The sequence below is a fragment of the Peromyscus californicus genome, unplaced genomic scaffold (genome assembly GCF_007827085.1).
Source record: "Peromyscus californicus insignis strain IS unplaced genomic scaffold, ASM782708v3 Scaffold_9__1_contigs__length_137607984, whole genome shotgun sequence".
Taxonomy (NCBI): domain Eukaryota; kingdom Metazoa; phylum Chordata; class Mammalia; order Rodentia; family Cricetidae; genus Peromyscus; species Peromyscus californicus.
The window spans coordinates 25,574,111-25,591,417 of NW_026294617.1; the positions used below are offsets into that span (position 1 = coordinate 25,574,111).

The 17,307-nt window shown below is 34.8% G+C and overlaps 1 protein-coding gene across 3 annotated transcripts in view; it reads left to right on the forward strand.

Annotated features, from left to right (window-relative positions):
• Positions 1 to 17,307, forward strand: part of Pcdh10 (protocadherin 10) — a 62,905-nt gene that overhangs the window by 4,305 nt on the left and 41,293 nt on the right. For 2 of the 3 annotated variants that reach the window (XM_052732094.1, XM_052732096.1), the window contains exons 2-4: positions 677 to 735; positions 1,237 to 1,343; positions 9,429 to 9,734. In XM_052732094.1, the coding sequence (XP_052588054.1) occupies positions 677 to 735; positions 1,237 to 1,343; positions 9,429 to 9,734 (472 nt within the window). Of the gene's footprint in view, positions 1 to 676; positions 736 to 1,236; positions 1,344 to 9,428; positions 9,735 to 16,462; positions 16,744 to 17,307 lie in introns of those variants that run through there. The other variant, XM_052732095.1, reaches the window with a different exon arrangement.

Below are 17,307 nucleotides of genomic sequence, written 5' to 3' on the forward strand. Positions count from 1 at the left end.
GTGGGGACCGACCGGGGACAATCATGTAAAACAAAGTTTGGACTGAGAGGTGGGGGCTGTGTGGAGCTTGCAGAGGACTTCCTGAGGGGAAGGTGGGGGCAGGATTATGACAGTCTTTCTTGACATCTCCTTACTTTGAATCTCAGATATAACTCACTGACTTTCATGAATATTTGTACAGCTCATTTGTAACTTAAGTACCTTTTGAAAATAAACAACAAAATAATTCGAGAAAATATCCAAACTTTTGCTTATTGAGCGCGCTGTTTCTCTTGTGTCCATCAGTATGCACTTAAACACTCTGGAGGCTGTGGCAGGACAAGACACAGAACTCAATTAGGGTAATTCTGTGGTAGACACAACAGTTTATTAAGCCTAGCTATACGGTTGTTTGCATTCTCCCTTTGAAGTAAGACACATTTCCTGTTGGGCCAGCAAGTTTTCTTTTTCCTGTTTAAGCCTTTACAGCTGAATTAAAGAAATCGAGATTCAAATGTCTCTGCATATGTCTCCTGCTCCTACCCAGCAGTCACCACTCTGTGGTCTTAGGAAAGCCTGAAAATTCATCAAAATATCCACCAGTGCTTAAATCCAATGCAGTTCTTATTCTCAAAAGGAAACTGAACGTTGTGCCCTCTGAATTTTGGTGCTCTTTATTTATTTATTTTTTTCCTAGAACAAACACCAGCGAGCAGAGCTCAGCTATCTAGTTGACAGACCTCGCCGAGTTAACAGGTATGGACTCTTTGCAATCCTCAGCTTGGTGTGTAAACAGTTTCCTACCTAGTAAAAGTAGGAGGTGGTGTGTTGTTTTGTGTTAAAAGACACAATGTATAAAGATTTTAAACTAGGGCAGGGCAGAAGTCCTGTATACAATTTGTTTGTCTGTGTGCTGTTGGCTATACAATGTTTTATTTATATAAAATTATAAAATATTTTTCCAGTTTCTGTGACTTTTCCATGTGTTCATATATATTGTATGAACATGTCATAGACATGTACTTAGCTCCAGTCATAGAATAATGTCCAAACTTCACATGTTTGATGATTCAATTGCCTGTGAAGTCTCCCAGATTTAAGTGGAAAAAATGAGCTTCATGTGGAAATGGAGGTACATAAGAATTCCATGAGTCTGCAGCACACATCTGTGACCATGTGGTGGCAGAAGAATGTTTTCTGTGTTTCTTTACCTTTTTTTTTTCTATCATTCCAACATTTTCCCTTTTGTGTTTCTAGTTCTGCGTTCCAGGAAGCTGATATAGTAAGCTCTAAGGACAGTGGTCATGGAGACAGTGAACAGGGAGACAGTGATCATGACGTCACCAATCGTGGCCAGTCAGCTGGTAAGTGTGATCAAACAGCAATCTAAATGCCTATTATACAGCTGTTTTTTTAAATGCATCTCCAAAAGATGATGGCTTAGGTAATGGTCTGTCTTCTATTAGTCACTGTACGCTCAAAAGAAAGATTGTGAAAAGTGTTACTTCCCTTTGGAGTGTTGAGTAGGAATTACTTGCAACTATGAAGAATTCCTTCCCTATGCAATGTTCTTTAATGGATTTAAGTCATATAGAGGTATCCACATATCTCTCATCTGGTCTGGTTCCCTGTCTTCAAACAGTTAGTATTATTAGGCTTAATTATGGAGGAGGTAACTGAGATAAATTAACTTATTGAGTTTCACAAGGGAAAGAGAAAATAAATGCGTGACTGGGCCCTAGAATCCAAACCTCTATACCTTCTAGAGAAATGTATTTTACATACCAAATATAATAACCTGAGAAGAAATGATAGTCACAAATAGGTTGAAAGTCTAGTGTTCAATCCTGGGTCTCTGGGATTCAGAACATTAGTAATAGACATTTGGTAATTAGTATTTTCCAAGCATCTTTGATCTCTTTGTATTTTGACAAGTATTGCATTTTGAACACAAGCATTTGTCTATATGGGTTAACCTTTGGGGTAGCTAATGGTCACAGGTGGCAGTTTAATACAGTATAACTTTTAAATTGAATTTTATTTCAGATTTTTCTATATGAGTTTGACCTTTAATGATATGTAAGGTATTATAATACTAATTACTAATACTGAAAGAATTCATAAGAAATAAATTATATATCTTAAAAAATAATTTCATAAAATCATTTTCTTTCCCCTACTTCCATTTGGATTTCACCCATGAAAGATATTTGCTGAATTCTCTTTCTTCCTAATTCTATGTTTATTTGACACATGAGGAAATGAAAAGCCTGAGAAATTCCCAAAACATCTGAAAAATGTCCATCACTGGGCTACCGCTGGGAGACACTTAGCTCTCTAGATACTTGACCTCGATTTTATTCTATAAAGTGGTGGAGTTCCTTATTTTCAAGGTAATATTAGTCCTAGAGAGTATTCATTCCTTAAAACACTCGGTAGCCCTGGGAATGGTGCTGAGGCACTGTGTCAAAGGGCAATGCACACCCAGTAGGACCTGGCAGCAGTGGTTGCTACAAGCCTCTCAGTTGGCTAATGTGAGCTCTGTCTGTGGCTGCTTAGTCTTGGGAAACCCGGGCAAGAGGAAAGGAAAAAAAGGCTGCTCAAGGGTCTCTTTATATTGCTTCAAGTCATTAATATGCAGACCTAATGAGACTTGAGAACTGCCAAGAATCCCCGGAGGTCCCTGCCCCTTGCGGGCCTTCACGCTAAGTGAACAGAGCATCTATTTAGTGTCTGGGATCCTGACAACAAACCAGACCTTGCCAGCAGTTTATATGTGAGTACAAAGTCCCTTTCATTTTTGCCCTGTATGTGGCATATGATTTATTGTTATCATTTAAAAACTGTATATTTAAAATTATTCATTTATATTTTCCCCAAGTTTCTAATTTAATCCCAGCCTTTTTTTCCCCAACAAAACGTTCAACACAAGAAAAACAAAGCCGCTGCATGTTACTTTACATGCATTTTCTTTCTTTCCCACCCACTCCCTTTTGTGTTTTTCTTTCTTTTTCCTTAAGTAGCACCCCAGTCTCTGTGGGCATTTTAATCTAGTCACTTGGACGTGCATAATGAGCCTAACAACCAATACAAAGAGAGAGAAATGGAGAAACGTTCCCTAGGAAGACTAAATTTGTTAGATATTCCTGTTACCATGTCTTCATGGGAGCTCTTTCCTTTCACACACTGTTGACATTTTGTTAAAGATTCCTCCCCAAAATTTGGGATTTCAGGTCCTTTTAAGGACCATTAAAATGCAAAAATGTGTTCTGCAGTAGGTTTTAAATAGGCAAGGCAGTTTCTAGTTTTCATCATCAAAGTGCTGAACTATTTGCCCCCATATCTAAGTTGTTAAATGTGTAGCAGTGTTCTAGAATCACCACTCGATTTATGCAGCGCAGTGGTTACAGGGCAGACACAATAAACTGGGCACAATAATTGCTGTTTTGCAGTTGGAAGAAAGCACTTACAGTGAAAAGTAATTGCACCTTCATGTTGAATTGATCAGTTGTCATATGCTTAATTTATAGTAAAAAGTATTCTGAGTGTTTTAAATGTAAAAATCTGAATGCATAAAATTAAAATGCCTGTTACTAAGTGATGATTTTCAGTTCATACTACTGTTTTGTGTTATAAACCTCTCAGCAAGTAGCAGGAAAATATCAGAAGTAAAGTTTGCTCCAAAAAAATGTGATTTATTTCTTGGTAAAGGCAACGTATGTTGATCTTCCAAATTTGCAAAATTAGGTAATTAAGCAAATCTCACTAAGCAAGTTAGGGGAAAATTTAAAATGATCAGAATAAAAGGAAAAAGATTAAAAATACTGAATTCTCTCTTTTAGCTTCTGTCTCTTGCCAGCGCACAACGTAGCTTACTGTTTTACCTGTTCAAATTGTCTAACTTTTGCTTTACCTCTTCATTTTTGTTAACCTTACTTTATACTTATTTATTTTCCCATGACTTCTATCTATTGTTTCCTGTTTTGTTCTTTATTTTTCTCCTTCCTGCTCTTCTGCTATCTAAGCCTTCAGCAGTCTCAAGCCTTCTTCACAGAAAGGCTGCCGACATGAAGGCAGCTGCAGAGAGTCACATGAGCTTTCTCAGTTGGCCACTGCACCTGGCTCCATGCACAATATTCCTGGGCTTGACCACTGCCCCATAGCACAAGCTTTCTATAGCCTTGTCAAGGTGCTTTCCGTTTTTTTCAGTGCACTATTGATGTATCAGTTAGATATGGCAGAGGTCCAGGCAGATGTGGTGAAGGCTTGCATAAGCTACCACAAGAGGGAAAACTGATTAACTACAGCCAAAGGGCTAAAAAGTAGATTAATAAAGCAAGTCAGTATGCTAAAAGATTTATTGCTCTATCTTAGAATAAGGATATAGCATCTAGGTTATGTGATTTTAAACATTATTAACATTATTGAAGTATATTTAAACAAATCTATTTAATTGTAAGAAATAAGTCTTTATTAAATGCCTATGCTATGAAAATGCTACAAGAAGTTGTGAATTTATTTTAATGCCTTTCTCTTTCAAAAGATATATTGAAAGGGAGAATTATAGATGATTTAGTCACTTATAACAACTAAAAATTGCCAGCTTTGTCTTACAATATTTTGTTAAAAGAATTTAACATATTTATTCATCATATATGGTAATTATTAGATATAAATTTGAAAATAAAATAACTAGAACTATCAATTTTTTTAAAGATAATAAGTAAAATATATTATGTACTACATGGATCCACTGGACAGCTACAACAACTGCCAAAGAATTCTTAGTTTTCATGAACTATAAATATATTTTTCTTAATTTCAGATGTTGACTTATAAATACAGGCCATTCACTCTGGTTGTTTACAAAAACTTGTTTGGGTTTCTGGGGAACCTATGAGATACAGTCTGATGTGAGGACGCTAATAACTGGGAAAATAGGGAGGAGAAAATGTTGAGAGAAAATGGAGAAAATTATAAACAGTTTGAAAGGTGATAGGAAGGGATAGAATTTTGATGTGTATTTTTATATGTTAATGAGTAATGAGACGTATCTGACCCTGGCATAGGCTTAAAAAATTATACCTACTTTATAACTGTAGTTAATGTCTATGAAGTACTTTTGGATACTTGAAGGATGGCTGGAAATTTTCTCAAAAATGAAGTTTGTTTTCTTTAAATTTGTGTTATCATACTTACTGAAGTTTTGATTAGAAAACAATATTATCTACTATCAGAAACGAACACAAATTGGATACACTTCTTTCTTAATCATAACATTTCTCAGAGAACCACCTACGGCTATTGTCTAAAATATACATACATGTATCTTAAAGTTTATCTGAGTCTGTCTGTAAAACAATCAGTCTCTCATTTCAGCTGTAATCATTGCACAATAACTTATTCCTGAGGATCGGAAAGAAATGACTGGAAATAACGATTGCAAGTAAAATGACATATCTTAAGACATTTCGTAGATGTGTCAAAACTTCAAAAATTTGTCTCTACACATGACATAGGTTTAATCATGAATGCATTTGAAAGAGAAAATCAGTTAAACCTATTAAATCTTAAGCCTTCAATTTGAGCCATAGGAACTTGTCTGAACAAAGTGGATGTTCTGAATTGCATCTCAGGGAATGGAATTGGCATCCCCGTCATTGATGTGTCCACGTTTTCACAAAAAAGTGAAAGGCTCTCCTATGTATTTGGTAATTAAAAGTTACACACGCAATGTGACTAAAGACGAATGATAAAAGAATATTGTTAGTCATCTCACAACTCCCCTGCATGAGGACCCGTAATGGGATACATTTATTTCATTCTCAAACTATTTATCTAAACGACAAATAGAAAAAAAATTCTATTTTCTATTAATTTCTCTGTTCCTTATTTGAAGTTTATTGATTATGCTGTGGTTTTCATTTTCATTTCTATAACTGATTTTTCCTCATGAGAAATATATCCCCTCGTTTTATTGACAAAACTGGTGAAATGCTCAGGCCCTATTTGAGAGACCTCACCTTCCACTCGAGTTATATACAATGATATATAACATTGCCAAGAAAGTTCCACTCCATAGGTCCATAAATTTGTTTAAAACCTTGCTTACCAATTTTCTCTTTTGTCAAATGACACTGTACTAAGCTTTCAGTTTTCCTTAATTTTTGTTAATAGCATTCTTTGATGCTTTTTATCCTTTCTCAATCCATACAACTTTTTAGCATAGTGTAAGGAAATTTTAATCAATCTTAGGAGATATAGAAAAATTAATTAGGAGATATAGAAAAAATTGTCAAGTTTGCAAGATAAAAAACCTGTACAATTAAATATGTAATTAAATATATAGTTAAATATAAACTAATTTCTACCAAATATTGTCTGGTAACATTAAGAACTATCTTAACTCTGGCACATTGATTTACTAACAAGATGATGGTAATCTGAATTACAATGAATACTTTGTACATGAACACATAAAAACTTATGAATGGCTAGACTTTCATATGTTTGGCCGAATTTGCCTTACAATGATATGCATCAATTGTATGAAGAAAAATGTTATTAACTGTAAAATCTGTCATTAGTATTTATTTTTCCATGATCAAATATGACAATTCTACATTAATATTTTTACCTTAAAGATCCAGAATTCTTGAAAATTATTATCAAAATGTTTTTTAAAAATAATTACACATTATCACTTTTTTCTTAAATTTGACTTATGTGATACACAAGAGCTGTGGTGATAGTGTAAGTGCCTTCTTCCTCCCATCACTAAATAAAATAGGAAAAATTAAACTACCAGTGGATGCAGATAGAAGTCTTGTGCCTGGGTTGCTGCCTATGCACCATATGAACGTGTATCAGGGATGTTCTCTTTCTCTTTTAGCATGTATAACTTCTTGCAGAAATAGGGTTTGTCTAGAGTGTAGTGAAACATCTCCAGGATTTCTATTCTGTTCCCAGTCAGATTCTGCAATTCCAGCTTCAGTATTTAAACTCCTCAGGAGATTACCCAATAGTAATTCACTTTCAGACTTGTGCATGAAAATTATCAATTGGATATTATAATCAAAGATGATGAAAAGTCACCATTTAGTGGGGTTAACACATGGTAATTAACTTGGTGTTGTTTCCTCAAAAAGTATTTTTTTTGTAGTTAATGACTTTTAATTCTAAAAGAAAATGTAGAAATTCTGTTTCATTATTTTGAAATATGTATTGTCTTTTACAAATATTTTCAAGTACACTATCATTTAAATCAGTGTGCAACACAGAACATCTGTTGAAACATTAAAACTTCCTTTGAGAGCTTGAGATTTCTAGATATTTGTGCAATTAAGAGTCAAGTATACTCATTAAATATTCTATGTTAATTTAAAAGTCCCAGCTTTTCATACATTTGAAAGACCTTATGATATAAATTAATCATGCTTTAGTTATTTGAAATGAATCAAAATTGTACTTACCAGATGGCTCCGTGGGGAAAGGTCCTTGCAACTCATCCCAATGAACTGAGTTTCATCCCTAGTAACCACATAGTGGAAGGAGAGAAACCACCCATGCAAGTTATGACCTGACCACACATGTATCATAGTATGTATACACACAGACACACACAAATAAGAAAATGGATATAATTTTAAAACACTAGAAAGGTTTACCAATATTCAAAACATTCAATAAAATATACTAGCATGTTTAAAAAAGCATTGGAATGATTTTTTGTTTATATTCTTTTCTGTGTTGTGCTCTACACCAAGTGAGTATCAGGTTGGGCACGGTGAGAGTTGACTGTATTTGGGAGTCTAAGGCAGGACAATTAAGAGTTTCAAGCTAACCTGGCTGTTTAGAGATGTCTAGGTCAGCTTGGGCTGTATAGCAAATCCCTGTCTCCAAAATCAGAGAAAGGAAACAAAAATATTAGTGCCACGCGGTGGTGGTGCACGCCTTTAATCCCAGCACTCAGGAGGCTGAGCCAGGCGGATCTCTGGGAGTTCAAGGCCAGCCTGGTCTACAGAGCGAGATCCAGGACAGGTACCAAAACTACACAGAGAAACCCTGTCTCAAAAACAAAAACAAAAACAAAAACAAAAAAATATTATTCCACAGCTCTGAAATATTCTTGAACTAGTGAGACAACTGAGTCAATCAAGTGCTTGCCTTTGAAGCCTAAGGATGAGAGTTCAAGTACCCAAGCACCAAGAGCTGGTTTGGGTGTGGTGGCATGCACTTGCAATCCCAGTGTTGGGAAGGGGAGACAGGCAGAATCTTAGCGCTCACTGGCCAGACAGCACAGTTTACTTAGCAAGGTCTAGGTCAGGGACAGGGACTCTATCTCAAAACAAAACAAAAAAAGTGGGTGGCATCTGAGGAATGACCTCTCTTATTTGTACATGCATACACAAATAGTTATTACATGTACATCTGCACACATGAACACAGATACACAGACACATATACACACACACACACACACTCATATATAGTATATATATATATCACACAAATTCTTGTACGTGATTCAAGAACAGATAGACTTTCTTGGTCACAATCAGGTAATATTTAACAGCCTTGTCACGCTAATGAGTGTGATAAAATTTGTAGTGTCATTTTTAATCTTGGTACATATAAGTTTGTGTTGACTAGGACAACCATTTACAGTACAAATGAGCACTAAGGAATATGTCAATATTATCTGTAGTGGATTCCCACTGCATTTGGTTACCTCGGCTACACTAATTATAGTCATTTGTTTTTGGTTTGTGCAAGGTGGTAAATAATAAGTAATTTATGGGCATATGGACTGCCCGAGTTCCAGTGACAGATACCTTTAGGAACTAATTTCCCGGGAAACTAAGAACCACACTATTTCCTGTGTACAAAATAAACAGAATTCTTGCCATTGGCCACTTGTCAAATTTGGGCTGAATTTCTGTTGAATTTCACCTTCTATTTGAAAGCTAAGGTCTGTAGTCTAATTGTTGTCTGACCTTAGCATACCCTTTCTGTGTTCGTAGGAACATCAGCTGATACATTGTTAGAGGATACCGATTAAAAAGCCTATAGCTGAGATTTCCCTATGTTATTAACCCACGAGATTTTTAAAATATTCTTTTTCCATTCACTATTTCCTCAACTTTTAAGAAGTCAGCATTGTTTTTCCACCAGTATTCTGAGTTTAGAAACTGTCTCTGCAACGTCTTTGCCACAGAGTCTTACTTTATATGTTTGTAGATCATTTATCCTGCTTTAAATGATAGGGGGAATGATATCAAGAATTTTTTTGTCTCCATCAGATTAACAGAAAACTTACTTAGTGAAATGTTTTCACCCATCACTACCTTACCTGTAGACTTTGCCCGACTGTACAGCTGTCCGTGTTGACTACATCTGGAGTTTCTTGTCTCTTCCCTTTTCCTCTCTACCGTTTTCTCTTCTTCCAGGTATGGATCTCTTCTCCAACTGCACCGAGGAGTGTAAAGCACTAGGCCACTCCGACCGATGCTGGATGCCTTCATTTGTCCCTTCGGATGGACGCCAGGCTGCAGATTACCGCAGCAACCTGCATGTCCCCGGCATGGACTCAGTTCCAGACACCGAGGTCTTTGAACCTCCCGAAGCCCAGCCTGGAGCAGAGCGGTCCTTCTCGACCTTCGGCAAGGAGAAGGCCCTGCATGGCACCCTGGAGAGGAAGGAGCTGGATGGATTGCTGTCTAATACACGAGCGCCTTACAAACCACCATATTTGAGTAAGTATCACGAAAGCTTACATCAAAGTAGCTCCTCTTAAGAACTAAAGGTCCACATTCTTATTGCTGAAAACAGTTTGAGTTCTTAGAAATGTTGATGAAAATCATCTTTAGGTTTAGGCAGTACTCCAGGGTGGAAAACTGATAGCAGGAAAGTGGCCTGGTGTTAGGGTTGTATTTACAGCAAAACACAGCCTTGACTTTTACGAAAAATATTTGCAGATGTTCTTTACTTCCCTAGAGTGTGGAACCCTGGCTTACTTGATTTTAGTGTGATTTGAAGGGCTAGTCAAAGTTGGAGTCCTTCTGGGGAATGTAAGGGTTTCTGGGTATTGAACTGAGGGACTTATGCATACCAGTCAAGCACTGTACCCCTGAGCTACGCCCCCTGGCCTAGCCTAGCCTCATGTTTCCTAATGATATTGGCTGATATCATCAGCTAATTGTGGTTTTTATCATAATGAAGTTAAGCATATTAGACCAAATTTAGAAAGTAGTATAGACATGTAGACCTCATGTTGAGCTTTTACTAAAGATTAGGAGGTTTGCTGGTAAGGACTCAAGTCTGTAATCAGAGTCAGAGGTACTGTGTGATAGAAGGACCAATGATCTTGTAGCATTGAGACTACAGACAATATGGCCCTTAGTTCAATGTAGAAACTGTATTCTCTAAGTGGATTATCTTATATACAGCCATCTGACCAACAAAAATGCTTGGAGTTTCTATGATAGATTTCCTTTGAGGATCTCAGTAATGAAATTTTCCCGTTTAATATTTGCTCCATGACATCATCTCTTTTTAGTTAATGGATGAATACTATGTATAATTCAATTATGATTAAGCCATATAAATAATACTTGATATAAAAAATAATACTTGATAGAGGTAAAACCCACAGCAACTCAATCAAAAATCAAAATCTACCTGATATATAAATTCTGTTGCATTTGATATATTCTTTCATCTTGTAGTATCAAGAAAATATTTGTTGGATCATAAACCAGAAACAAAGATTGAGAAACAATGGAGATGTATCATTTCTATTTGAGCTGATAAAATAGGAAAGATTAAAAAAAAACTTGAAGAAAACAAACTGAATATGCATACATATATAACATATGTACATACTAAGACTATGTAATACAAAAATCACGTCATGGCTTCTAATGTTGAACAACAAGAATAGTCAAGTGTTCCGCTGAGGCCCTCATCAGATTCATAAACAGTGATAACAACAGTGACCAAGGTGTATTTCATGAAGGATTGTGTTCAGATTCTCAAATTATGTAAGAACACCACTGACTCCACGGGATACACTACTTTAGTATTACAGAGTCTATTAATAATGGCTTTATGAATCACTGATATTTGATTAGCCATCATTTTATTTATACTATATAAAGAGCATAAGTACATAAATTATTGAGAGTCTAAGCTCCAAAATTAGACATAGTCACACATTCTAGTTTACTCAAAGAGAGCAAAAATCAAATTTTATAAAGGAGGACCATGATGAGATCTTCTCAAATTGAATTATAGATTTGAAATTGTTCTAGAAATAAAATGTTTCCAAAATAATATGAATAATCCTACCTTGTTTTATGTAACTTTAAGAAATATGTTTTATAGAAAACTATCACTGGCAATTTCAAGAAGAAAAACTAAAGGATATATGATTTTAAGGAATCAAAGCACATACTTTTAAATGAATACTAATATTTCTTTAAGGGCATTATTATCAGGTAAATACACTTCACAGATAATGGAAAAACAACTTCCCTTTTATAATATCAACGAGCACAATACTTGGCAAATTACTCTTCTATGTAAAACTGGAATTTGTTACAACTAAGTATTTTCTTAACTGACTAGTTTTTGTTTTTAATAATGATCACAGTAATCATACTTTTTAATAAATAACAACACTGTCCTTAATTTAGTGCAAAATTTTCTATTTTGTAAGAATCTATTATTCTCATTTAGAAGCCTGAATTCAGGGATCATTGATTTCATAAGTATGTGTGTTAACATAATCAAATAAAAAAATCTATTATTGTACCTTGTAAATTTAGATTTGGTTGCATATTGATTGAACATGTCTGTTGAATCAAATTAGTCTCTAATTATGGTCTATATTTTTCACTATCGATTTTAGCCCACTAATACTGTTCTAAATCCTCGGTGTTTGGATTGAAGTCTGACACAAGTAAAGAATAAACAGGAAAAAAAACATTTGTATTTATAATGTACTGAATTCACCCTGAATTTTAAGCATGTATGAGTTTCTCCTTTTTAAAAAATAATAATATTTTAGTTATTTATGTCATGTAGGACTCAGACAATCACCTTTAAAGTTAATATCCTGACACAGGGTCAATAGACACAGTCAATTTTATTGTTAGTATAATAGTACACACATACTATACTCTCAAGCTGTTTCTGGCCACCCCCCCATCATATGGTGAGAGGGCTTAATTTTGTGTCATTTATCATCAGGAATGGAAATATTCTCATCTTCTAAATTAAAAACTACATCCATCGTGTGATTAAAAAATCTAAAAATTGACACTAATTACTTGCTTTTAATCAGAATGTTTAGATAATTATTGAGGCTGCTGTTTTACTTTTGTTAACTATGCATTTAGTTTTATAATGAGTGTAATATACATTTGATGTTTAGGAAGGTAGCTATATATTTAGTAATTTTTTAAAGTTTCCAAAAATGTCTAGTGAGGTGACCACTGTAATTTATATAATAATGATGAGAAAAGGGCAACACGGATAAAAATACAAATTAGATCATTGTCATTGATAAAAATACAAATTAGATCATTGTCTATGCTGGTAACTTCTGAGTACTATGCCTCTGATATATTCTTTTTTAAGTTATACTAACTTTTGAAGAAAAAGAAGAGATACCAGGTGCTTGCATACAATGAAAATGGAGTTCACTTTGAAGTGGCACTCTAAACCAGTCCCACATTCTTTCTTAAGGCATAGAAAAACATCCACAAAGTTCCACCTGATCTGTTTACTCAAACGGAAATTAAAATAACTGGCATAAAGTTGATCACCTCTATCAATACTTCCTTAGTCACAAACATTGCCTAACCTGTGTTTTCCCACTCATATTACAGAAATATGGATTTCATACTTGTGGCAAATCTGTATATTTTGGAAACAGATATCTTACCTGGATTTATCTGAACCTTAGCCTCATCTTGCATTTTATTAGAGTATTAAAAATCCTAAGACACAAATTTAACTTTTAACTAAAATTAATAATTGCTTTTGCCAATTTAAAAACCAATTTAAAATGGGAAAAAAGCATTCTCTGGAGATTGGAAATGACCTTGCACTTCTGTCATAAGGATTCTAGGATATGTTTGTAATTATAGACATTTTATTTAAAGCAATTTCATTCTTCAAATGACACAATGTATTACATGATACAATCTGGCTAGTCTCAGAAGACGAGAAGCAGAAATAATTTAACCACAGAGATGAGAAGATGGATCAGTGGGTCGAGTGCTCACCTTGCAAGCAAGGCAGCCTGAGGACAGGTTCTCAGAACCAAATAAAATGTAGGCACAGAAGTTACCCTGGCAGTTTTGAAGCTGACACAACTATGACCCTGTGTGGTCAGCTAATCTAGGTGAATCTGGTGAGGTTCAGGTTCAGTGAGAGACACTGTCTCATAAAATAAGGTAGAGACGTGATTGGGGAAAACACAATGGCAACCTGCACTGGCCTGCACATGCATCAACACAGGTACCGCACAAGTACATATCTATTCACGATTTTGTATGCAGGCACATACCCATACCTACACCACACACACACACACACACACACACACACACACACACACACACACACACACACACACTCTTTAAAAAATAGTTTGAGGAATGTAGTTGATAAAATAAAAAGGTGTTCCTTATATAATTGACAAAAACCTGAATAGTTAAAACAGTGCTAAGATATTTGGAATCACTCTTGAGTATATTTTAATGTTAAAATTGCTCATAAGACTTTTGTCAGTGAATCAGTGTGGTCCAAATTAGACAGCAGAAACAATGCAGTAATAAATGTATGGGATACACAAGGGAAAATTTCTGATGATTTTTATTCTTTTCTTTAAGATATGTTCATTTATGTCATCTTTCCCTTCAATTTGTAATACTCATTTATCATGTATTTGTGATAGGGATTTTTTTTGACTTGTTCAACATATTGAATGAAGTAATTAGCCTTTACTGATGTAATGTTCTTGAAAGCTTCTTAAACCCATGGAGTTTTCTAGACTCATCAGTTTAGAGGGAAAGCACTTACTGAAACATACCATACATAGTCCATCGGGCCTTCATATTAGAAGCATCTAGATTAATGTTTGTGCAGCAAAAGTTCACCTGTCCCTCTCTGTTTTTATCAGCTTTGCATTCTTTTAAAATTTTACCGCTCACCCAGACCACATGAAAAGATCAAAAATTTAAAACACTGCACCTAAATTATTGCTGCCAATTTACCTAGATATCTTCTTAGTAAATCCAATTTTGGTAAAAAGATCTTTTTGGCATCTGCTTCTGAGCACTTCCAGCCTAGAGCTGATGGGAAGTGAGGAACATGCTTTGTTTAGTAACATCTCTCCCAATGTCTTCATTATCTCAGTGTGCCTTCTGTGAGTTTTCATAATTTGCTGAACTCAATAGTGTGTTGAGAGCATATACAGAATTCAAAATAAAATGACTTTTCTTACTGATACTCATTACTAGCATATTTATATCACCCTGTGTGGTGGTATCTTTGGGATATATCTATTCCTCTAATGCCCTAAGTATAGCAGTACATCTGATGTTAAATCTACAAAGTAAGTGTTTTTTATTAAAGTATTTAAAAAACCATTTCTGTCATGTAGTTATAGCCATCAGTAAATGAAGGAAAGCCTTTTATGATTTTCCTTTTCTGCAAATAGATTTTTTTGAATGTTCACTTCTCCTCCAAGCTCTGTTACTTATTAATCAAACATTTTGAGAGCTCTGTTGTTGATATTCTGTTTTTCTTTCCTCACATCCAGATCCATGAGCCTAATGCACTTAAATTTTCACTTTATCCCTGTTTGACAAATCCCAGATCATCTCACTCTAGTGGTGCCGTTTTTCTATTAACTGCCCTGACTACACAATTATGAAGAAATACATAAACAAATACTTTACTCACTTCTATGGAAAATTAATGTTAGCAAATAATTGGTAGCAAAGCTCAGCCTTGTGTCTACTGTTAGAATTAGATGTCCACCTAATCCCTTTAGTCCACCTATGTGCAAAACATTAATCGATTCCCAGTTTCCATCATTACTGAACTTAACTGAAGACAGCAGTGGCCTGGGTCTTCCCTATAATACTAGGGGCATGAACTAACCTGTCAGTCTGTTCTTTAGTTTCTTGCTTCTGGTGTATCTTAACTAATAGGATTGAAAGCTATGAAAACTCTTCTGAAAGGCAGCTGTGAAGCGCAGTGTTTTATTTCATATGTGCACATCTGCCACTGCTGATGCTTTCTTACTTGGGCATCATGCTTCTCCATAGCCAACCTCATGATATCACACATCTTTACATCTGGATGATGTCAAACTAATATCCATCCAAGAAAGCTCTAATCCCTTTGATAAAGAACTCTTACAGTTTCTTTAGTCATTGTTCTTGACTTCTTTATAACTGCATATTTTTAAAGTGCCCTTTAAATGTGGCTTTAAATTCAATTGACCTGATTTTTATAATCTTATGAATGGCTTACCCAAATGATCATATGCTGAGAATAAACTTCTGTGATCATTGTTGAAGATAATGTGTAGTTTCCCAGCAATTACAAATGTTGCTAGAATTTGCTTCTGTCCTGTAAGTTTTTTCCCTGACACAATTACTCTCTTGACACATCCAGACCTAACAAGTAATGAGTAGTATATGTTAAACCAATTATGAACAATGAAGAATGCATATTTTTAAGTATGTGGATTTTATATAATGCTATCATTATTCATCCATTCACATATCTGGGCATAAATACAGTTTTGGACTTTTAAAGCAAACATTGCCTTTCTTTGCTTAAAATTTTAAATTAGTTTAATCCATTATTTAGTCGATATATGTAGGGATTATTAGAGGGCAGCAGAATTTAAACTTACTCTAGATATTGAAATATACCTAATCACGGCATTTAAATTATGATTTTTTTCTTTCAACATTTTCAGAATTTAAATTTATTTTGATTTGTTCTTATAGCATATTACATCCCAGGGATATGCAATAGTGGTTTGTAACTCTCGACTCTTAGGATTATAATTACTTCCATTCCTTACCTTCCCTGTGAGGCTTTTCTCCAGCTTCTTGTTTTGAGTACCTCATTTGTTACCCTCCATCTTTCACTTTCCATGAAGCTAGTAACTACACATGTCCTTCTAGATTTAGTCATCTTTCTTTATTTAACTTCTGTATGAATACTGTTTAATCAAGCCATTTATAATTAAGTTTTTGAGCAGATATACACGGTTAGTTAAATGTTGTCATCTAGGAGTGAGTATAAAGAGAAGAGAACAGATAAAGTTAGCCATTCTTTTACATAATATTCCATTTGCTGTGAGACTTTGTGTAACTAAGGGAAATTTATTTCCTGCACACTTTCATTTTTAGCATATTAACATTTTCGTGTACCTCATTTTATATTACAGATCATTTCCACCCTCTTTCTTGTTTTGCACATTGGAAGTAAACCCATTTAAGCATTTGTCCATCCTAAGAGTCTAACAAAAGAAGATAATCTATTAAAACCTAAGTAGGATTATTCAATGAAAAGGAACGCCTACATATGGAATTACTTTTTCCTGCTTCATCATACTGAGGATTTCTGAATCAACATATGAATACTTTAAGTTATAAATATCTTGTAGATAATCCTGGAATATGCAAATTGATTTGCCTATAAATATCATTAAACAATATTCAATACTCAGTGTCCTAGACTCTTCTTGGCTGAGTGTGTCTTCTAAACTCCATTTTCTTGTGGAGTTAAAGTCACTTAGATAATGCAGCTTGAAAATGATGTAAGATTGTAAAATTGGTTGTTTAAGATTAAATAGTTTTATAACACTTTGCCTGATAGGACAGAACAATTATTTACTACTCAATATTCTGAGGCAGGAGGTTCAGTGTCAATCTGGTCTGCAGAGAGAGCTCAAACATAGCCTGGGGGACTTATAAAGACACTGTCATGAAAAAGAAATTAAAAGAGGGTGTGGTGTGGTGCTCAGGGGTGGAGAAGTTGTCTGAAATTCGCAAAACTACATGATGTGTGCAGCCTCTAGTAGAATAAAAGAAGTTACATAGATAATTAAATACATTCATAAATGCTAGTGAATACGAACTGAAATCAGTCTTGTATATGCTGGTGCTATATAAAGAATAAAAAGTACTTGAAGTTTGAGGTTCCCTAAGACTTGCAAGTCACTGCAAACAACAATCAAAATCCTTACAGGTGGAGAGAATGTAGAGCTTTGAAAGCATTGATTCTCAGAAT